Here is a 23,799-nt window from a genome sequence, read left to right as displayed (position 1 = left end):
ACTCCCTTATTCCACAGGGAACAGGGGCGAGCATGCACACAGCACTCACGCCAGTCGGGACATGGTCAGAGTGCACAGTGAGTGAAGGGCCTTCCAGAGGAGGCCGAGATACCTGGGGACAGAGGCGGATGCAGGGCGCAGCCAGCCGTCCTGCCAGACAGGTGTGCACCGTGACATGAGGCACAGTCTGACGGCTGGTTTTCATTTCTATAAGGAAAAGGAAAATCAAGCAATCTACCTAAAATAGTTCATAAAATGAGAATCCGTCACATCTGGGTTGCTCCTGGGGAAGCCACTGCCCAGGGTCCAAGGTGGGGACCCTGGTTCCTCTTCAAGGCCAGTGGGTACTTGCCCCATGTGCCTGAGGAACAGGCCCTGAGCCCCAGCCCTGTTCAGGCAGTGCCCCTTCTTCTCCCAGTGGACATACATTGGGCTCACATGGAGATGCCCACCCCTCCCTCCTGCCCCCTTGGAAGAGACAGATGGGATGGGGCTTTACTGGCACCCTGTGCTCCAATGCGCCACTGGGGCTTCCTGCCCTGGGGAGCCCTCTCTAAATGCTGTGCAGAGTCACACCACATCCTGTGTTTCTGGCCCTTGAGCTACAATGCCAGGTGTGACAGCAAGATCCAATTCCTGCAGATTGGTCACAATGAGGGACAAAGGGGACAGCAATGAGACCTTGCACTGTTTCATATTTCGTAACAGCAAGGAATTTCAAAACACACCTTCCCTCCCTCACAACTTGCTCTGCTCAGGTCAGAAGCAGACTGCAGACGGGACCAGGGCTCTCACCTCTATGGCACCTGGACAAGGCTGCAGCCTGGCCCATCCTTTGGAAGGGTGTGCAGATGCTCCCATTCGGCCCTCCCCTGAGCCCAGGACACTCAGGCCCGGTCCCACTGACATCAATACATGGCCAGCAACTGAGGTCATGCTTGGAAAGGAAGGAACACACATGCCATTTCCATCCACACTCACTCTGCCTGTGCAAGGCCTGACCAAAACTTATGGTGAATGTTTACATTTTTAAAGAATGTATTACAGTAATAGATACATTACCATGAGTCCTTCTCAAAATTCCCCCTCTGGCTTTGAACATACTTATCCCATTGTCCTTGCTATTTTCTGAAGCAGTACTGCAAGTCCTCTGCCCTTTTTTTTGGGGTATCGGGGATCCAACTCAGGACCTTTCTCTTGCCAGGCAGGAACAGCGCAGTGAGCTAAATCCCTGCCCCCTCCCCCTTTGAGTCAGGTAGTTCAGGCTGGCTTTGAACTCACTGTACATCCCAGACTGGCCTTGAACTCAAGGCGATCCCCCTGCCTCAGCCTCTGAGTGCAGAGATTAGATGTGCACCACCATGCTTGGCAAGTACTATTTCCTGAATGACTTTAGTTGTGCCGTCCCCACTGCTTCACTGTCTTGAATCAACTGAAAACATTTCACTTTCACAGTCATTTTGACTTTGCGGAAGAGCCAGAGTTCACACAGTGCCAGATCCAGTGAACAAGGTGGATGAGGACACAGCATCATGTTTTTATGAGCCCGCCTTTCTGTTGTTGGATGGCACTCAGCAGCAGCATTCACTGTATTTTTACCAGATGCCATAAAGACATGAAAAAGGACTTCCAGGGCTGCTTCAGGAAGCAGCAAGAACAACGGCTTGGAAGGGTGGGAGAGCACAGTGAGGAGGATTAATTGCCATGTGTCTTACTGTAATGACTAAACATTCACCATACTTCGGGTCACAGTTTGCATTCTGCCTTGTCTGAGCAGAGAGGATGCCCTCTAGGTCTATGCAGAATCTGCGCCTGGTGTGGATTTTGTCCTGCATTAGGGACATGAGGACACAGGTGATGGTCCCAGCACAATGCCGCATGGGCACCCCCATCACACTCGCTCCTGCAGGCACAGGGCCCAGTGCCAGTCATGGCACCAAGGGTTGAAAAAGGACTGGATTTTACACCTTCCTGGGCCAGACCTGACTGCCTGAGGGAGAAAGTGGGAGAGCAGCTCTTCCCAGGCACCTTTGTTTTTGCACTGCAGGGATGTGTCACCAACTCTGCAAACACCAGTCACTGTGCCTGAGATGGGCCTTGTAAAAACACCAGTAAGGATACACAGTCAGCCCTTCTTTAGGGAGGAGGGCAGGAGTGCTGGGCCTTGCCTCTAACTCTCGTTTGGCCCTTGCTCTCCAAACCACGACGAGGACAGGGGGCAAAGATGGAGCTCCTACCCTGCACTATCTCATGAAGGGGACATGGTCTGTGGTCACACAGCAAGTTCTTCTCCCCGCTCTAAAACAGATGTCAGAACCTCCTCACAGGTGAGCAGGGGCCAGAAGGAAAGACAGTGGCCATGCAGCCCCCTCTTTGGAGTGCTGGCCTCTCATGGCTGTCCCAGGATGAGTGGAAGCAGCAGCCCTAATTCTCTGCCTCTTCCCTCAATGCCCCAAGCTGGGGGTGCTGAAATAATTATACAAAAATCACTGTTTGCTATTCTAGGATTATACAATGGGCTGCCAAGAGTTATGAACTTAGTCAATGAATGACTTCACAACAGACCGTGAAAACTAGTAGGGCAGGAAGAGAACTATGTTTTAGACTACAAGTCACCTGTATAAATTGCCTGAACCAAAGCTACTTGCTATGAGTTCTAGGAGGCCATGCCATCAGGAGCCCTGGCTATCAGCCTCTTCCTGGCCATGTACTATATATAGAGGGCTGAACTGAAGGTCTGTGCATTGATCTACACCCCAGCCCTTTTTTATTTTGAGAAAGGGTATTGCTAAATTGCCCGGGCTGTGCCCAGATTGTGTGCCTCCTGTCTCAGCCTCCCAAAGTGCTGTGATTATAGGCACACCAACCAAACTGGTTTTTATTTTAAGAACAAAACTGTTTGAAGTTTGGCAGAAGTCACCCAGCTGGGAGAACAATTTAAAATTAAATGTCTTCTCTGCTGGAAAATACCTGAACAGAGAGAAGCCCCCTCCCATCCCCCACACTTCATCTGCACAGGCCCCGCCGTGTGAATAATCCTGGCTGTCCAAGCAATGTTTAATCATAAATGAACCTGAACACACTCAGAAGCATAGACAGAACAAGTGTCCCCTCCCTGAGGGAGCACATCAGCAAAAGCAAGAGGACAGCAAACCCAAGCTGGGAAGCAAAGGCCACACTGCTCCTGTTTTCAAACCCACACAGTAAAGGCCTCTTTCTAGACCACAGAAGCAAATCCAAGAGCCAGAGGGTAGCTATCCGATTTCTCCAGTGATCAGCACGGTCCCCAAGTTGGAGTCCCTTCCCTGCCCCGGGAGGCGGGCACATTGGCTCATTCGCTCCTTGATGGCAGATAACAAAACAGGACCCAACACTGTCCCTACACTCACTCGGGTGCGCGCTGGACGTGGGGACCAGGCAGGGAGCCTGCTAATGAGGGGCAGTCCAGCTGCTAATGCTCATCACCTGCTGGGTCTCCAGAAGTTCCAGTGTCCCACACGGCTCTGACCACTGGGTTTGCACAGGCTGACCTGACTGCACAACAGCCACGCTGGGAAGGTGACAGGAGGGAGCACTGAGCAGTGCCAGCTCTACCAACACAGGGCCACGCAGGTCAGGACAGGGACAGGACTACAGTCCCAGGGAAAGGGAGAATGCTGACCAAATGGAAGCAGAAACACACAGTGCCTCCCTCTGGGTGGTGTCCATGAAGAGCACCGTGGCTGGTGCAGAGCCCCTTCCAGAGGGAACCGAGACCTCCTGCACAAAATGGAGACCCTGGTTCTGAGAGTTCCTCTGAAGTCCAAGGCGATTTATTTAAAACTGCAAGTATAGAACCAGGGATTTAGCTCAGCGGTGCTGCCCCCTGCCTCGCAAGTGCAAAGTCCAGAGTTCAATCCCCAATAACCCCACCAAACAACAAAACAAACAAAAAACTTCAAGTATAAAACAGTTCCCTACGTACACTGCCAGTATGCAGCTCCTTTTTTTCTTTTTGTGGTAGTGGGAATTAAACCCAGGGACTCTGCACCGAGCTACATCCCCAGGCTTTTTTTCATTATTATTTTTCAGACAAGGTCTCACTAAATAACTAAGTTACTCAGGCGGGGCTCCAACTTATGATTGTCCTGCCTGGGATGACAGTCATGTGTTACCAGGCCTGGGTCCTAGTACTCTACTCATGAAAACATGGACTGGAGCCATGACATCTGATGTCAGCACATGAGTATTAAATCCAGCAGCCAGGGAAGCCTATGGATCCCAAGAAGGGAGTCACATTCTGGGCACTTTCTGTGGCTCTCTTCATCTCATAAAGGAAGCGGCCATCTGCTTGGTTCTCAGATGAGGAAATTGAGGCTTGGGGGAGAGATGCTGATTGTCCAAAATCATCAAAACAGCAGCTGATTGTCCAAAATCATCAAAACAGCAAAGGACAGACTCCACAGAAACTCCAAACAAACTTCTGACTCCTCACATACAGACACAGAGAAACGGAATTTTCTTAGATACATCTTGTTTGGCAATACAATTAAAAGAATAAAAAGTGCACTGCAGGATTTCACCATGCACATGTTCAAACCAATGGCATAATTGGCAGTTTGAGTTTTTTCAACCGGCAAATTACACAGTACTGTGGCAACAAGTGTTCACAATTCTGAACCTCTGCTAGGCCAGAGGAGCCTGTGTGAAGCCCACGCCTGAGCCGTGGGTGCTGCAGATCAGGACCATGTGCACAGGGTGGCGAGAGCAGCATGACCTGCTCAGAAGTGGCCTGTGTGCTGTGAGCCTCCCAGTCACCAACAAACACTTAGGAAGCACTGAAGGGTCAGGCCCTGGACAGGCCAAGGACAGAGATGGAGACAAGTTCACACAGAAGATAGGGCTGGTCATCAAGCTGCAGAAGCCGATCAACAGAGGAGGTTGGGCCTCCCTGGGGAGAGCGCATGGGGCAGGTGTGACAGGCAGGACTGGGCAGAGGGGCAAGGAGGCGGGGCAGCCTTGAAGGCTTCTGCAGTCCATCACCCTCTCTTGCCCGCTGCCCTTCTTGCTCCCGCCAGATGCCCCCAGGAGAAGCAGCAGGAACACTGCCACTGCCGGGTCGGGGACCCAAGGGCATTGCCAGCACCCCTGAGTTGCTGAGAGAACTCCTCCCCAGTCACATGGAAGTTGCAGGTTTTATCTTGACAAACTGCTGTATTTTATTATACCAGAATATTAACATGGTTAACTGTGCTGTTCTACATATAAAATTCACATTGAACATAGAAGCTGGATTTTGATGAGGCGAGTCAGTATCATCCCCCCACCTTTCTAGGCAGTACTAGGAATTGAACCCAGTGCCTTTACGAGCACTGAGCTACATCTCCCAACCCCTCCTCCCTTTTGAGTTTTTTTTTTTATAGGGTCTTGGTAAGTTGTGAAGTTACCCAGGCTGTACTTGAACTTGGGATCCTCCTGCCTCAGCCTCCTATGGGAGCCTGTCATCCATGGGAGTGGAGCTGAGAGCAGCTGAAGGCCAGAGCTGTTTACAAAGCCACAGGGACTGCCTTAGAGACCTCTGCACCAGCCCAGATGAAACCCCAAATGAAACAGAGCAGCCTATCAATCAGAATTGGAAAAAAGCCTTTTATATGGTTTAAGCCTGGCCCTTCAGGGGCACAGTTCACTCACTCCTGGAAGCCCATAGGTCTGGCTGGGAAGTGGACTAAAAAATGTGAGAAACAGATTTAGGGGCAAGCCCTAGTCCCAAGCACATATATCAGAACGGAGCCAGGTGTGGTGGCCCACACTTCTAATCCCACCACTCTGGGAGGTTGAGGCAGGAAAATCCCACGTTGGAATCTAGCTTGGGCAACAGGAACTTATTAAGACCTTGTCTCAAAATAAAAAATAATAAAAGACTAGGGGTGCAGCTCAGTTGAAGGCCTCAAGTTCAATTCCCAGTACTGCAAAAAAGAACAGGATGTTACTCTTCAACCAGGGACACTAAGGCAGGCAAGCAGCATACTGCACAATCTGCAGAAGGCTCTCCAGCCACCTCTGCTACTTCAGACACCTGTGTCTAAATAGACTTTAACGGTACGAGGGAGAAATTACCCACTTGGGGGAATTGGGTCATAAAACACATTAATAACCCTGAATATCTGCCCAGGGAGAAGCCAGGTTTCAGCATGTTCCAGGATACACTAAACTGGTTTAATTGTTATGTAAATCGCATCCTCAGTCCCACCAATTTATCCCTGGTGGCCTATTCATCAGCACAGCTTTCTCTGAAATAAAAACTGAGCCAGACATGGTTTCACCCATGCACTGCTCAGCACAGCATAGCCCAGATTTCCCCCGACCTAGTGTCTATGCCCAAGCACCAAGGGGCCTCACGCAAGCCAGGGGCACAACCTCACAGTGATGGGAGGGGTCCTGACCTCCCCAAGCTTGCCCCCCCAACTCTATCAACTCCATATCTGTGCCCTGGATTCCCCATGTGGAGAGGCAGGAACCTGTGGGTTTCAGCTTTCATTTTTACACAGAGAGGTCAATAAATTTCAGTTAGCAGCTGAGAGACTTGTGTTACAGCATTTAACCATGGTGGGAGCAGACCAGAGCCCACGCAAAGCCCTCATCCAGAAAGGGGACAAACAAAAAAAAGAGTCTAGGACACCAAACCCAACAGTCAGGCTGTGAGGAGAGGTGGATCACTGGCCTCTGGGGTCCAGGTCCCAATACTCCCTGGGGAGGAAGGACCCCTAGCTCTAACAAGCTCCGCATCCGCCTTAGATGGGGTGTGTGCTGGTCTCTGATGTCTTCCACTAGGAAGATGACTCCGAGAGAACTGCAAAATGCACTGAAGTGGACGCCAGGGCTCCACTGTGCCGAGAGGCAGACAGGCTTCTTGAGACCAGGAATCACAGTCAGGTGGGGTTGGGGGCCAGGCACTTTCATCTCCCTGTCACCTGAGAGGTATGCTTTTAGTCCTTTACCTGCCAGGATCCCAGTCTCCAGCACTTGTAAACAATACAAATAAGCAGTTTTGGGAAAGTCCTTGCCATGGACTTTTTTAAAAAAGTAAAAGACAGAAGAGCAGGGGCTGGGTGGTGCACACTTGTGACACCAGCAGTCTGGGAGGCTGAGGAGGAACAATCCCAAATTCTAGCCCAGCCTGGGTAACTGCAGGGACTTACGGAGACCCTGTAAGGGTCCTGGGTTCAATCCTCAGGGCTGCACAAAACGTAAATGGATTTGTAGGCTGGGGCCGGCTGCCCTGTGAAAAGGAAAGGTGGGCAAAGAGGAGGTGAGAGGATCTGGCGGGGCGGAGCAGGAAGTGGAGTCTGTGCAGAACTCCAGTCTATGGAGAGAAGCTCAGAGTGTACAGTGGCCATGGCTGCACCAGGCTCCTGAACTGTGTGCCTGGAAACGGTACATTTTATGGATATCTTACCATAACACTAACAACGATGAAAGCCCACTTGGGAGGCCGTGGCAATAGCTGACGTGGGGGACAGATGACTTCTCATGTGCGCGGTATGATTGGTGTCCAGAGGCCATGGACAGGAAACAGAGAGGCCATCCCGAGGCCCCAGGTGCCACTGTCACCACTCCCAGAAATGGCTTCACCTCTGCCTGGTCACCTTATCCAGCCTTGTGCCACCCCACCACACCCCTGCTGTAGAGCAGCCTCCGATGAGGGGCAGTCTTGCTTTAAACTGCTTAGTGACACCGGTCATGAATCTCAATGGCACTTAAACAACACAAAGCAATCATCTCAGAAGAGTTACATGTGTTGGGCTGATAGCTCCTTCGGCTCAGGGAGCCCCAAGGCACTGCAGAGAGGAAGAGACAGCTGCCAGCCTGTTTTCCCCAAGGTACTTCAAGGAGCAAGACAGCTGCCTGGGCCACCCAGGCGACAATAGCCACATGGAGGGCAACCTGACGCTCTGTTAGATGCAGTCCACATTCTGCATGTGCAGCATCCCCATTCTCAGGTCCCACACCAGCAGGAAGGCCAGGAGCAGCTCTGTCCTCCCCTCTTCTGTCTTCTCCAGCGCCCTCAGAGAGGCTGCCTGGCAAGGACGCACTCTTCTTTTTTTTTTTTTTTCAGCAATGGGAATTGAACCCAGGGCATTTGCACTGAGCTACATTCACAGCCCTTTCTGTTTTTATTCTTAAACACAGTTTCTTTCACTAACTAAATTGCTCAGGCTGGGCTCAAACTCATCCCCCTGGCCTCAGCCTCCCGGGGTGCTGAGATTACAGGCAGGCACCACTGTATCCAGCTACTCCGTCCCCTTCTGTGAGGCTCTGACAGTGCCAGGGTCAGCAGCTGCAGCCCACAGAATCCTATTAGACTCTACACACCCATATACTGGACAGACCCAGGGTCCAGTCTCCTGTCTCTTAGAAGATGGTGGCCACCTGCCATCTCTGCAAGGCCAAGGACAGCCACGGCACAGCGACATTTTCTCAGTAGCGACATGCAGTCTGATTTTGCTAGTGATGACACAAACCTTGTCACTGTTCAGCCAGGGCAGGGGTGGCTCTGCCTTCCTCAGCTCAGCCGGAGGCACACAGGCCACCCTCAGAGACTGGTCTGGGAAAGCCAGTGGCAGGCTCCATCCCGACTGACGGAGGAGTAGGGAGCTGCCGGCACCCTTGGCTGCCTGCTTCTTGGCCTCTCCATTTCTGAAACAGGGACAATGGCTCAGTGATCCTGCCCGTGAAAGGCGCCAAGTGCTGCTATCAGCTGAGCCTGAAGCCAGCTGGAAATTGCAGGAGTCTTGAGTATTTCATGAAGCAGGAAGCAGGTAACTTTCCAGCCACACACAGGCTTTTTCCTACCATGTTTGCTTTTCCTGAAGCTACAGTGATGGGGACCATGTCCCTTGTGGGCTGAATACCATGTGATATCCCCTAGTTCCAAGCACCCTGTGAAGCTCCCAGAAGGCTGAGACTCCATTTCTGTTTTTATATGGCCACAAAATTCCAAGAACTGTGGCTAAAATGTTCCCTAAGCTCTGGAGGGACATCCAGTTGTCTACCTGACATCCTGAATTTGTGGGACATCATCCCCCCACCTAGGGCTTTCCCAACATGGGTCTGGTTTCAATACTCAAGCTTCTTGCTTTGCCATAGACAATGAAAACAATTCCCAGCTCTGCTCTGTTCCCAAGTCTAAGATGAATCAAACCCACCTATGTCTCCCAGGCACCTGGAATCATATGCACTTTCTTCCCTTGGCATGGGAGGTCCAGTCCCTGGAATGCACCCATGGAAGCCCAGGGGCTTAGGACTCTGGCCCCCTTACCCTGTGCTGGAAGCCAGTGGTCCTGCAGAAACAGGTTCTTGTTGTGGCTTCAGAGCCACGGACTTCATTCAGCCAGCATGTCACTAACCTGTCCCCATCAGATATCCCAGGCATCCTTCAGGTCTGGGGGATCCCAGTTAGGAGTCCTTTCCACTGCCATGCCCTCCCAGATCTCTGCGCCTGCAAGGCCTCCACAGTGTGGCCCACGTAGACTCACACATCTCTCCTGAAGGCTGATGAGGCCCCCTCACTGGGGCTCTTGTCCCCTCTGATCATCCCACCATGTCTGGGGGGCCCTGGCTCCCCTCATTACCAACTCCTGCTGGTGGTCAAAATCCCAGCTGAAGTTCCACTCTCCGAAAATACTCTATTCAGCCCAGCACAGAGGCACCCCACAGGCTGAGTGCTCAAGAGGTATGAGCTAGGCAAGTCCTGGGACAAGGTCAGGGACCCAAACCCAAAAGATGGGGCAGGCAGGTCTGACTGGGATACACACGATCTGACCCTGGTGTCCGTTCCATCAGAGCGCGAGGAGGAGAGCAGGGCTACAGCGTGTAGGACCCTGTGTGGACTAGTCTGGACACTTGGTATGAGGACACAGCAGCCACTCAGTCTGTCAATGTCACCAGGGCACAGTCTCTCCAGACAAGTTGAGAGTATAAACAGTACAAAGATAAAGACTGTGTGACATTACTAATGTAAATTAAAAACCCACCAAAACTAAACACGCAGCTTTCCTAGACATCCCTGTGTGTAAAGTATGAGGCGGGACCAGAGGCCCACCCCACAGATGAGCAAAAGGAAGCCAGGGACCTCAGCTGACCTGCAATGTGCTGTTTCTTTGACTTTAAAAGAGGGTTTAAAGCTGGGTGTGGCGGCACACACTTGTAATTCTAGCTACTGGGAGGCTGGGGCAGGAGGAGTGCAAACTGGTGAGACTCTGCCCCAAATAAAAAAGGGCTTGGGATGTAGCTCAGAGTGAAAGTCCTGAGTTGGATACCCAGGGTGGAAGGGAGGGGGACAGGGCTTAAAAACTGATGATGAAATGCAAACGAGCACCACAGCATCCACTCTGTGTGGGCTTCCGGTGCTCATTCAATTATTCTTCGCATCTCAGTTTTTAAAAGGCCTCAAAATGTGTACGAATTACTTAATTCCGCCCTTCCCCGGCCCGCTCTCTCTTTTCTGGTGCTGCCTTTCGCCTGCCACATTATTCCCGTGAGTTGAGAGTAAACCCGAGTTTGCCTTTTCGAGTACCCTGTACTTTGAACTCCCGTTCTCTGGACAAACAGCTCAGGAAAGCATGAGGAAACAAACACCCGCCACCCGCCACTCTGCCCTGATCGTACAAGCTTCAGAGCTGGCAGGGAGCATGGAGACCTGGAGACACCTCAGACAGCGAGGAATGAGACCTGGGAGTGGGGGCCTGGACCCCTGACTGTGATCCACTCCTGAGCGCTGCAACAAGTCCCGTCCCTTGGAACAGGCCTTGTGACCCACACACAAAGGCCTCCCGGAATGGATGTGTGCCCTCAGTCCCACGGATGCCACAGTGACAGCAACAGGAGATGTGGTAGGTGTGGGGTGGGGTTACCAGGCACACTCTATGAGCCAGACATGGAGGCGAGTACTAACCTATTCCGAACTCCTAACTCCCTCAAAAATGGCTCTGAGGTCGGGCCTCTGGCCAAGGGCACCCAGCTCACCTAAGCCAAATCTTTTAAAAGCTAAGCAAATTAACCTCCAATCACTTCCCAGCTTATTTCTGCATTTGTTTATGCAGCTCTCGTATTTGTTTATTAATTCTGCCAACAGTTAATCGACAAAGACCCAACTACGGGCCAAGCGTGATGGTGTGTGCTGGGGTTACGGCAGCAAACAACAAGGTGTGGCCATAAGAGTGCATCAGACAAGTGTAAGTGCAGCCACCACCACCATCACAGGCCGGCCAGATACCAAGGGAGACCTCCTGAGGAAATGCCACCTCTCCCCTCTGGGGCATCTCATTCTGGTGCCCAGTCTGGTCTTCAACTACTGGGCTCAAGCCAACTCCTCTTCAGCCCCCGGAGAGGCTGTACTACAGGTGTGAACCATCACACCCACCTAGGAAGAGCGTTTGAGAATCAAAACTATTTTCCCTCTGAAACACTCCCATTCCTTCTACAGCTAACAGAGGGAAAGGGAGTCCTTATCCCGGAGTTTATTCAATGTTACTTGGAGGTCCTAACAATTCAACAAGACAACAAAAGGAGCTAAGATACAAAAAAGTAAAAAGGAGACAAAATAATCATTATGTGCTCATAAAGGTTATGATCCAGGCAATGTAAGCCCCTGAAAGAAATACTGTTGCTAGAAAAGGTAAACAGACTACACAGACACAATGTGTCTTAACCTAGTGCCAAGTCTCCAACTTCTTGCTTACTAATGGCAAGGAGAAACAGTAACTGGTGAGGAAGCCCTTGGCAACACATAAAGCCAGGCACTGAAACTGTGTCATAGGGGGTGGGGGGGGTAAGCGCCCCCCTCTCAGATTTCAGCCAAAGATGCTTAACCTGATCCTAATCAGAATTTAGCAAATCAGACAAACCTAACTTAAGAACCCTTCATGTTTTAAGAATGCCAAGGTCAGGTAAAGATGGAGAGAGGCTGATAACTGTTTCAGGTCAAGGAGACCAGATGGTCGGGACAACAAACGCAACATTCCACCCCCCCATGGGCACTCTCTTGGGACAACGGCTCTGAAGGATGCTCTTAGAACAAGTGACAAAACTGGCATTCAGACTGTATGTCAGGTGACAGTACCCTGCCAATGTCAAATTTCCCCAAGTTAAAAACAAGATGGGTTATACAGAATATCCTTAATGACAAAATATATATGGCAATATTAAGGTAAAATGAGGGCATTAATATACAATTTGTTCACAAATAACACACAAATAGAAAATGCTGAAATCAATTTGGCAATGTGTTAAAAATGGACAAATCTGGGCAGGACTTACAGGCCTCACTGCTACTAACCTAACAACTTTCTTGGAAGCTTGAAAAATTTCTTTTTCAAAATGTAAAACTTTAAAAATAGATGAGATTATAAACTCAGACTAAATACACACACAGAGAGAGAGAGAGAGAGAGAGAGAGAGAGAGAGCCTACTTTCTCAAAATGTAAACGCTAACCCTTTAGAAAATAATGAAAAAGATCTATTCATCTCCTCAAAAGAAATATGTAAAAACCTAGAATTAAACGTGATGAGAAAAGTAAGACTCTGTATAAAGGAAGCCAGAGCTGGACCTCAGAGGCAGCCTGAGACAGCAGCATTCTCTGCTCCTGCCCAGGGCCAGACAACAAGCAGTCCAGGCCAACCAAGCCACCCAGGCAGCAGATGGGGCAGGCCTCCTGGGTTCCAATAAAACTTTATTTACAAACACATGAGCTTTGGCCTCTTCCTGGGCATTTAGCCCTGCTCTGGAATGTTTGGGGGCTGAGCTCTGGTCACTGGCATGAGTGGTAGTGAGATCTACAACCTCCAGGCCTGGCCCAACTCCCCTAGGACCTGCCCTGTCACTTCCTGCCAGCCCAAGGAGCCAAGATGCGGCTGGGCAGTCTGGGAAGTGTCTGATTTGACCCCAGGGGACTCACAGGCCACATCCAATATCTGCCCCTGCACCATCAAGAGACCTGCCATGGCAGGTCACCAGAGCCAAAGCATAGGTGCTGGGAGAGCTGGGTAGAGAAGTGCCACCTAGTGTGATCATGGCTGTGAGGACAGCAGATGAGCAGGAGATGTACTACACCTGCCTATGTACAGAGGGATCCCAATAACCACCAAGAACAAAATACCTCGGAGCTGGGCTCGTATGTAATCATGACAACCAAGGTATACTGTAATCCTATTTTCAAAAATGTCCCCTTAACAGCCTACTGCCTCTCTCTATTCTCCACAGGAACCATCTCTTGGACGGTTTACCCTCTCCTCTTGCTTCAAGAAGCAGGGCAAGAGAGGGCAAATGGCATGTGTGCTAATGGATTGGGAAGGCCGTCCACCATTCATCCTCCTGCCTCAACCTCCCAGAGTGCTGGGATCTGGGGCTGAGCCACCACACTGGACTCTCATGAGAGCCTCTTATGCAGCCCTGGCCTCCCACACCTCCCAGCACAGCTGTCAGCCTCATGCTCCACACTGGCCTCACCTCCCACCATATTGCCGAAAACCCTGCCTTACTCTCAGTGATCCAGATAAACCGAGGCAGTGGCAGTGCCCAGCACCTGAGTATCTGCAGGTCTACAAATACATCAAGGATCCCACAGAACAGCAGCAGTAGAGGCTACACCAATTTAACTTTTAAAAACTAAAATGGAAGTTCGGAGTGGTGACACACATCTGTGACCCTAGCACTCTAGGAGGCTGAGACAGGAGGATCAATCACAATTTCAATCCTAACCAAGGCAGTTTAGTAACATAGTAACACCTTGTCTAAAAAAAAAGAGGGGGGGATGTAGCTCAGTGAAAAGGCCCTGAGTTCAATGCCCATCACCACAAAGAACAACAGTAAGAAACCTAGAGTGAAATAAAAATCTCAGCTCAGTCATATCGACCATATTTCAAAAGTTAGGCAGCCTCACAGGGCTGTGGTTGCCAAACTGAGGGCAGCTGCAGGGCTCCCCACAGCATTGCAAGGGCAGGCAGGGCCCTGGAAACCTGTCCATATCATGAGCATGGACACAGCTGCCTCTACAGAGGGTGAGAGCAGGCAGCAAGCTGCCTAGGTGTGTGCTCCAGGCTGACATGAGCCAGCTGGAGAGAGCTGGATACTCCTGGGGGAAGATGTTTTCCTCAGCTGCAATGAGTCACTGTCCCGTTCCCAGGGCAGGAACGGACCTGTGAGGAGGCCAGACAGGGACCCTTTCCTGTGCAGCTCCCTCCTCTGGCCTCCAGGCCCCACCTAGCATGCCATCAACCACAGGCCAGCTCCAAAGAGCTCCTCAGTTTACAAATCACTGCTCAGGTCTGTTTGGAGTCACAGGACAGAAGTCTTTCTGGTCCCAGTGGCCTGTGCACACTTCTGAGGCCAACTCACTGGCTCCCTCGGTCACAAGCACGAAGAACTGACAGAGCCCACCAAGGAGAATGTTGTGCACAACTCCTCCAGGAAGCTGTGATGTTACTCTTCTGTTCGGTGGTACTGGGGATTGAACCCAAGGCCTTTGTTCTGAGCTACATCCCCAGCCCTTTTAAATTTTTTAAAATTTGGGACAGGTCTTGTCTTAAGTTGCTAAGTTGCCCAGCCTGGACTTGAATATGTGATTCTGTTGCCTCAGCCTCCCAGAGTGCTGGGATTACAGGTGTAGCTATGTTGGGCTTGTACAGTCATTTTTGGTGGGGAGGGGCCAGGGCCGGGGATTTAGCTCAGTGGTGCCGCCACCTGCCTCTTGCAAGGCCAAGGTCCCAAGTTTGATCCCTAGTACCAAACATAAATAAATAAATAAATAAATACATACATAAAGTTACTTTTTGAATCCTAAATGCTGCCAACCCTGTCCTAAGACCCAGAATATCTGTGAGCTGCAGCAATGCTCATCAAGGGAGGAGCTGGGGAGGCCCCTCCATCTCCACAGTGTGCCTGTGTGAAACCAGCAAGAACCCTTCGTCTCTGAAACCCCAGCCACAAACCACAAAGCCCTTCTGGAACAGGTACAGGAGCAGCTTTATCCTCTATGTAACATGGATTACAGGGGTGAGGGTCACACACAGAGAGAGTTCCTCCAGAGATTCACACCTGTTTGGGAGGGAGAAAATGCTTTTTCACTGAAAACCCCAAACAATGATCACTGTTCACATGCATTCTTGTGCTGCTGACCTCACTGGACCCCTGGTGGAGGGTGCCCCCCCACCCCACCCACTTACAGGAGAGGGCTTGACAATCAAAGAACCAAGGCACACTGCCTATGTCTGAAACCACATCCATCCAGATTATGCCACGAGATGCTAATGAGGCCACCGACTGAATTACACTTTTTTGTATTATTACACACCTTTCAAAATTTTCTGTAAAAATTTATTTTGCTGTGAACCCAAAACTGTCCTAAAAAACTACTTAAAAATATGCTGTCAGAGAACCTTTAAAAAAAGATTTTAAAAGGGCTGGGGATTTAGCTCAGCAGTTTGGTGGCCTGCCTTGCAAGCTCAAGGACCCGAGTTCAATCCCCAGTACCAAAAAAAAAGATTTTAAAGGAAGGGATACATTTAAAACTCTGCTCCTATACAAGACTTACTTTTTTGTTTTGTTTTGTTTACTTGAGACAGGGTCTTGCTGTAGTTCAAGCGGGCCTTGACCTCACAGTGATCCTCCTGCCTCAGCCTTCCCAGTGCTGGGATTACAGGCACGCTCTACCACACCCAGCATGACTTGCATTTTAAACAATTACAATTTACGGGGCTCAGGTTTAACTACTAGTAAACCTAAGGTTGAAAAAGACACCTTTTTTTTTTAGTATGGTACCAGGGATCCAACTTGGGACCTTGCGGTGGAACCACTGAACCAAATCCCCGGCCCAAAACAGACTCTTCTTTGAGCCGTAGGATGCAGAGACCAGGGCTGCAAGCAGTCAGTATTCATCCACTGCGAATATACCACACCAGACTCCTGCATGGGGTGAAGGGGTCATTCTGGGTGCAGGACAGAACAATAGACAGAAAGTTCATGTTGCGGCACAGGCTCCATGCTGCTGGGAGTTCCTATGAAGCCAAAAACATCCTGGGCTGGGTGAGGCCTCTGGAATGCTCCTTGGCCCGAGCTCTCTGTCAGTCCAAAAACAGACCAGAGGAGGAGTAGTCATAAAAGTCCCACTGTCTATTAAACCAGACATGGAAGACTTTTACTAAAAAAAAGGAGTATCTTTGTTCGAAATTTTTGTCTCAATTTGAGAAATAAAGGATACTTTCCATTAAAAAGTAATTTTTGAAGCCAGGTGTGGTGGCATATGCCTGTAATCCCAGTACTCCGGAGGCTGAGTTAGGAGAATCACTGTGAGTTTAAGACCAGCCTGGGCTACATAATGAGTTCCAGGGAGGTCTCAACTACATAGTGAGACCCTGTCTCAAAAAAAACAAAACAAAACAAAAAAACTAATTTTTGAAACAGGTTTCTTATTGCTATTTTTGAAGTTACTGAATAGAACAATTTCTTATTTCTCCTATGGTAAATATCAACAGTCACATCCTTCAAAAGATAAAGTACTTTGGGGTCCCCTGAGGGTATCTGCAGCCCTGAGACCAAACATCCCTGAAGTGCTGTATAAACAAAGCAGGTCCATGGTGATTCTGCCCTGGAGAGAAGCCACCTTTTGGCACCTGAGGGCGTGGGCTGAGGACCTTTAGCAACACTGGGGTTAACTCTGAGGGCACTGGAGAGCCACAGTGTTTCCAGCAAGGCAGGCCGGAAAAGTGCCTCAGTGCAGTACAGACACCTGGGAGCTAATGAGACCCCTAAGAGATCAGGTGCAATCGCGCACCTTTGTTCTTCCGGTCTACTGACCGCTCTGTCTGCCAGAAACCCTAAGACACAAGGCTGAACATCTGCACACAGCTGGAACTATGTCTAAGGGAAGCAAAACAAGAACTAAGCTTCCCAGGGAAAGCACCATTGACATCTAGAAATGGGAGAAGCCAGGCCTGTGCCAGCTCCTGGGGCCTGGTTGTCCTGGACTCCTGGTAACCATAACACACTGCCTCGGTTTCTCTATAAACTCGCAAACCACACACACACACGCGTGCGCTCTCTCTCTCTCTCCTTTTTACTTTCTTTTTAGTCAACCAGCATCATTATTTTACCAGGAAACCAAAAACCCCTGAAAAGGGATTGTAGCAAAGAAGAGCAACTACAAAATCTCCCAACAAATCACAATGCAAGGGCCTATTTCCAGGAAATCAAAGTAAAAGCATTTTTATATTATCCCTCATTTTAATATGAAATGCTTTAAATGTAGGGTAATTATGGAAATGAGGTACTACTGCAATCTGAGTTGTCATTAATTTAGCAAGTTTATCCCGATATTCACAAGATGCGAAAACAGCAAATAGTAAATTACTCTATATCCAAATCTATGTCTTAGTCTCAATTCAAAACATAATTTTAAACATAGCTATCTCTTCTTCCAAAATATTAAAAATGTACCCCATTAAGACACTACAGTATATATTTTTAGCTGTTACAAACCACACTCCTCCCTCATTATGAAAAAGGTTTTCACACATTGATTATACATTCAGTTCAACACAAACGACATAATAAAATCCTTCCCATACATCAAATTTTAAAATCCTATATAAACTTTTGTTACCTGGGTGACAAACCCATCTCAATGTGATCTAGATACTAGAAGGTGGCCCATATTTTTAATATGAGCTCAGTGTACCAGCACCCAATTTGATGTTTCCAAAAACCTTTTTTTATAAGTTGTTTGTTTGTTTGTTACATGTTTGTAGGACACAATGATTACACTTACTGTGGGGAGTTCGTACATGTACATAGTACATCTTAATTTGTGTGTGTGTGTGGTGCTGGGGATTGAACTCAGGGCCTCAAGCATACTTCAACTTCTGATCCTCTTGCCTCAGCCTCTTGGGCAGCTGGGATTACAGTCACCACTTACCATCCCCTACCCCACCCAGCCCTACCTTTGTAAATTTTTAAAGGATGTCAGATTAACCAAACAAACACACCCCATGTACAACAATGGCCAACTAGCAAGAAACCAATTGAAGATTTTATCTAGGGAGAAGCCTCCTTCCCCTTCTCAGAAGACTCTAGACACAGCAGGATCCACAGAGGCCCCTCTCCCTGGTACAGGTGCAGCTCTCAACCAGTCACACCTCCACCTTCACACTATCCCTGCCAGGACCTCCTTCCCAGGTCTCACCTGGTAGCCTCTCCAGCCCCAGTGCTGACCAATGCCTGTCTCTCCTGGTAAGGGGCCTCTGCAGCCTCTCCAGGTAGTACAGACCGACCCTGGCAAGGGCAGCCATTCCCACTTTCTCCTATACTGTCAGGTCCCTCCCTGCGTTCGGAGGAGACAGCCCAATACCCTCTCCCATTACCAGCAAGCAACCAAAGAGCTGGGACCCTACCCCTCTCTGGGACTGGGGGGCCCCAGGAGGAGAGGTGTGCTGTGACCTTCCCCAGACAGTGGGCCAGGAACTTCTCATGTTCACTAACTCCAGGGCATTTTCCAGTTAATTTCAAAATAACATCAAACTAATAACTAGTTACATGATGATTAATTCACCAATGTGGTACATCTAAGACTGACCAATTAGAGCAATGGGAAAGAGAAACTATGTTATGAGTGCTTTTACTGGATCTAAAACAATGTAAGAATTAATGTTTGCTCCCCATCTCCTTTGGTCCTTGGAATTAAAACCAGGAACTCTGCACTGAGCTACAATCCCAGCCCCTTATATTTTTTAATTCTGAGACAGGGTTTGACCAAGTCATAAGTTATAGGTTGGGCTTGAATTTGTAATCCTCCTGCCTCAGCCTCCCAGAGTGCTGGAATTATAAACATGTAGCACAACTCCCAGATAGTTACTCTTTCATCAATGGCACAAGTGTAGAAGCTGTGATCTCCAACACTGTCACTCAGAGTGCTTTGCAGCGGGTGGAATCCATCAGCACCGTTAAGTACCTGATGCCAGCAACCAAAGTATACCACAAAAAGTACAGGTGACAAAGCCAGGCATGACACAGACCTGTAATCCCAGTCCTCAGGAGGCTGAGGCAGGAGAATCATTGAGAGAGGTCAACTTGAACTACATATTGAGCTCAAGGCCAGCCTGATCTACATTAAAAGAAAAAACAAATTGCAAGGCAGGCAGCGGAAACACTGAGCTAAATCCCCGGCCCCTCATGCAGTAATATTGATGAGACAGCTCTGGCCAAAAAAATCATCATCATCATCTTCTTCTTTTCTTCTTCATCAAACTGGAGTTTGATCAGCTCTCTGAGTCCAATAACCAATTTCTAGGATGACGGGAGAGGGACAGAGTGAGTGTGTGGGATTCCAATCTGTAAGAGATGAAGGGGCTCATACAGAACACACGGCCCTGTCCCTTCAGTGAGGATCTATAGTGAGAACAGAAGAGAGGCAGCCAGAAATGCCAGGTTACGAGACACACCCATCAGCCCCTGCATCTGGACCTGATCCAAGGTGGCCTCTAACAAACACTCAGAAAGAGGAAAACCCCAGACAGAAGGGAAATCTGAAGGGAGTGGGCACAGCTGATAAAAGGAATTTACTATTATTTTTAGGTATGATAATGACATTGTGGTTACATTTTAAAGAGGGATTCCTACCTATCTGTGAAGTGCTTCTATGTAACTGGGCAGGGGGAAGGCGTAGCCACAAGGCAGAAACAGTGGACACTGGGTGACAGGCACAGGGAAATGTTTTTTAAAAAAAGTACAGCCAGGCATTGTGGCGCACACCTGTAATCCCAACACTAGGAAGGCTGAGGCAAGAAGGTTGCTATGAGTGCAAGGCCAGTCTGGGCTAAAGAGTGAGTGCAAAGACAGCCTGAACTACATAGTGAGACCCTGTCTCAAAAACCACAACAAAAAACACCAACTCCCCCAAAACAACAACAACAACAAAAGAACAAAGCAAAACCAAACAAACAAAAAAACTGATCAACTGGGCTTGTGGTGGTACATGGCTATAGTCCTAGAATATTATTAGGAGGGTGAGTCAGGAAGACTGCAAGTTTGGGCCTAGCCATGGGCATCTTCGAGAGACATGGATTCAAAATACAAAAATTAAGTAATAAGGAGTGGGGATATAGCTAAGTGGAAAGGCCCTTGCCCTGGATCAGATCTGCATTATCACCAGAAAAAGTAACCATGCTCATATAGAAAATTTGGAAAACAGAGTATAAAGTAAAAACTCCCATAAATCCTACCACTCAAAGCTATAGCAAAGTCTTGATTTTATTTTGACTGCTGGAGTAAGTCAGTCTTCCTACAAAGGACTTGGGAAAAGGGCTGCAGAAAAGGATGAAGAGAAGAGAAGAAAAGGGCTACATGTTGGTCTTTTACATTTAGCCAACACATCCAATGCAAATTCCATATCAGCTAGCAAAGTATAAAGTAAAAACTCCCATAAATCCTACCACTCAAAGCTATAGCAAAGTCTTGATTTTATTTTGACTGCTGGAGTAAGTCAGTCTTCCTACAAAGGACTTGGGAAAAGGGCTGCAGAAAAGGATGAAGAGAAGAGAAGAAAAGGGCTACATGTTGGTCTTTTACATTTAGCCAACACATCCAATGCAAATTCCATATCAGCTGCATCAAGAACCACAATATACACACACCCTACATAACCAGAGGAAGCTGCCACTGCTAATTTAGGAAAATGAACCTAAGCTAGGTCATTGTTTTGCTCCTATGGAAATTGCAAGTTCATTTAGTCATTAACTTGTTCATGCAACAAGCGAAACTCCAATGTCACCTATGACCTACCCGGCACTGAAGCTAATTAAAGATGATAGATTCTCTCCAAGAAGACACAGAATCAGAACCCTGGCAGACTCCCTCCACCCACATCAGATGTGGTTTTACACAAGGCCAGCACTGAGCGGTCACAGTTGTGATGATAAGGAATTTTTTCCCCTACCAGTAACAAAAACATTGAAGATTTGGAAAGAGACACTTCTGACAAAAATGGGGGTGAATACTGGTTTCCTTCCCAAGTGGGAACTGCGGAGGGGGTATGTGGTGTGTGTAAATGTCACCTATGTGCCTGTCACCTATCCAAAGAGAGAGGAAGAGGTGGCTGAAGTTTGCTCTGGGACTCTGCATGGGGATCAACATAACACAGTCAGAAACTGAAGCCAATGACCCCACACAGATTCAAGCCAACAATTCCACATAAGAAGAGATCACTCAGTCACAGCTGAGAAACTCAGCTTTGTATACTAATGGCAAAACTGGATATGAAAACCCAAGAGAAGAGACCCACTAAGCATTACCATTATTTTAGTCATTTAAAATATGCCATTATTTCCTCTCTCAGGATGTCAAAAACCTAAGCAAGCATCCAACTTTCTTGCACTGAAGTTTCTCAGTTATTTTCAATGTGATTAGCCTGAGAAGCTCAAGCTCACCCAGAAACACAAGTTCACACCACCCTGCCCTGTACATGTGACTACTTGGGTCTGAGCTTCCTAGGAACAAAGAATTCGAGACCACTGAACTTGTGGACAGGCTCCAACACTTCCAGCAGCACATGGCTTTCCTCCAGGACAGACGCGGACATGCACTTACTGGTTCTCCTTTGGCACAGTCGTCCCCTCCAGGTACAGCACACATCTCTGCCGACACAGATCACACTCAGAAGTGCGGCTGAAGTCGCATAAAGTCAGCAGGCATGGTGTTGTGCACATTTAAAGCACCAACTCAGCCAGTGGGCCAGTGCCTTCCGCCCGCCAGCTCAGCCAGCACTCCACAATGCACCCCACCAGGCATGCCAGCTCCCTGGAGAGAAAATTCCAAGGCTCTTTGTATGCCAACAACATTTCATAATAGACTCAGGACTGGCAATTCAGATGATCAGAACCCCGTGGGTGCAAACTTGCCTGAGTGCAGAGAAAACACCTGGGCGAGAGAAAGCCTTGTCCTGGACTCAGTAGGCTGGTTGTGTCCTGACAGAAGCCCCTGAGCATGGACCAAGGGGGGCACTTCCAGTCACATAAAGGGGCAGAAACAGGCCTTTGAGGCAGGAGGTGAGTGGGGGTGCACTTGCCACTTCCTCACTGGGGGAGACTGGCTGAAGATGTATCTGATGACCAGAATGGGGGGGTGACATCATGGCACAGCACAACTGCTACTCACCAAGTCCTGACCTGAGCAGCGCACACTTTTCAGGTTTGGGATGGGAAGAAGGTACACTTTCCTTCTCACGCCCTAACATGAGTGAGTCACTGCTGAGGTAAAAACTGCATGCTGCATCTCTCTCACACACACACCCAGACTTGGGAAGAGAAGGTGATGGACAGAAACACGAGGCCTGCGGGGGCACCCTAGCAAACACTCCCAGGACCAGAGCTGCTCATAAAAGCAACTAATAACACACTCAGACACTCTTGAACGTGAGTGGCACTGAAGGAGCCCAAATACTACAGAAAGGTTGGAGGCAATTACGGAGTAGAAAAAGAAAGTGCTGCAGAGGAAGTGAGTAATTAAACAGGCTTTCTACCAAAGCACAAGCAGACCTCGAGGTTCTGACGAGCAAAGGCAGGGAAGAGCAGGCCAGAGCAGGGGTGGGGAGGGAACCTACCGGCAGGCACAGTGTATATGGTGCTCAGCCAGGCCAGGCCAGGGACTCTAAGGGGGCTCAGATGTGTTGGTTCTGGGCTCCCCACCTTGTTGTCCTCAGGATGCAGTAAAGCAGAGACCCTCCTATCCAGACCCCTCTTGGCCAAGCCTCTACATCCATCCATATCTGCCCCTAGCAACTGGACCGCTAACCGGGGACCCCCACCTAGGGCAGCTGTGGACCCTCCACTTCCCAGGCCTGATGCTCTGTGCCAGGTGCTCAGACTAGACAGGGCTGGGGTGGCCCACTGGTCCACACTGGAGAGATGACCATTGGAAGCCAAACTCTTGAGGTTTAAGGATATAGAAACCCAGGGGTCCAGGCAGGGCAAGGGTGGGGAGAATAAAATGAGACCCAAGTCTCTTCATGGAGTGACTTAGGGGCCCAAGCCTGCAGAAATGGGGATCGGGGGTATACCTGGACATGAAGGCCAGATGAGGTTAGGATTATGGTGACTAAGGGTGGGTCAGCACGACTGATATCAGGCTATCCCAAGGCTGCAAGGCTAGGGAGCTGGAGTCAGGGGTGACCTGCAGATTCAGGCCACGAAGATTCAAGGCAAGACTCCCAGGGATTCATTCTCGGAGTTTGGAGAGGTTAGGCCAGCTGGGGTGATGAGTTAAAGTGACCCAGGGTCCACTAGGTAGGGACAGGGTGATTTGGGGGTTCAGGCCAGGAAGGATATGGGTCGCAGGCGATCCAGGTAGTTCGGGGAGGGTGGGGTCTAGCAGGGTGGGGATGACCCGGGAATTCAGGCGGGTCAGGATCAGGATGGGGGTAACCTTGGCAGTTCAGACCGGGATGTTCAGAATGGGGGACCCTGGGGTTCATCCCGGGAGGGGGGGCAGGGGTAACCCTGACAGTTCAGACCAGGCGGGGCCAACCCCGGGCGGGGGAAATCACACTCACTGGGGGGGCAGCTGCAGAGGAGGGGCGCCGCGCCGCTGGAAGGCCCCGTCCACGAAGACTCCGTTCTTGCCGAGGCAGCGCAGGTAGAAGTGCGGCTCCTGAAAGCTGAGCTGCAGGTGGCGCCGCGAGATGAAGCTGGACAGGCCCATACTCAGGTCCACCGAGCCCTGGGACGAATTGCGGCCGATAGTGACGCTGGGCTGCCGCATGAGGAACTCGAACTCGC

At 49.5% G+C, this 23,799-nt stretch overlaps 1 protein-coding gene and 1 long non-coding RNA gene across 2 annotated transcripts in view; one reads left to right on the top strand and one right to left on the bottom strand.

Annotated features, from left to right (window-relative positions):
* Positions 1-23,799, bottom strand: part of Foxk1 (forkhead box K1) — a 51,566-nt gene that overhangs the window by 24,394 nt on the left and 3,373 nt on the right. The window contains exon 2 of the mRNA XM_010642859.1: positions 23,574-23,794. Coding sequence (XP_010641161.1) covers positions 23,574-23,794 — 221 coding nt within the window. The remainder of the gene's footprint in view (positions 1-23,573; positions 23,795-23,799) is intronic.
* LOC104875334 lies at positions 10,606-14,465 on the top strand. The gene is made up of 3 exons (XR_784026.1): positions 10,606-10,871; positions 11,114-11,213; positions 13,241-14,465. It is a non-coding gene; the product is annotated as an uncharacterized LOC104875334 (long non-coding RNA).

The sequence above is a fragment of the Fukomys damarensis genome, unplaced genomic scaffold (assembly GCF_012274545.1).
Source record: "Fukomys damarensis isolate Sample0158 unplaced genomic scaffold, DMR_v1.0_HiC HiC_scaffold_17, whole genome shotgun sequence".
Taxonomy (NCBI): domain Eukaryota; kingdom Metazoa; phylum Chordata; class Mammalia; order Rodentia; family Bathyergidae; genus Fukomys; species Fukomys damarensis.
The sequence above is the reverse complement of the archived record's forward strand: the minus strand, read 5'-3'. Positions and strand labels throughout refer to the sequence as shown.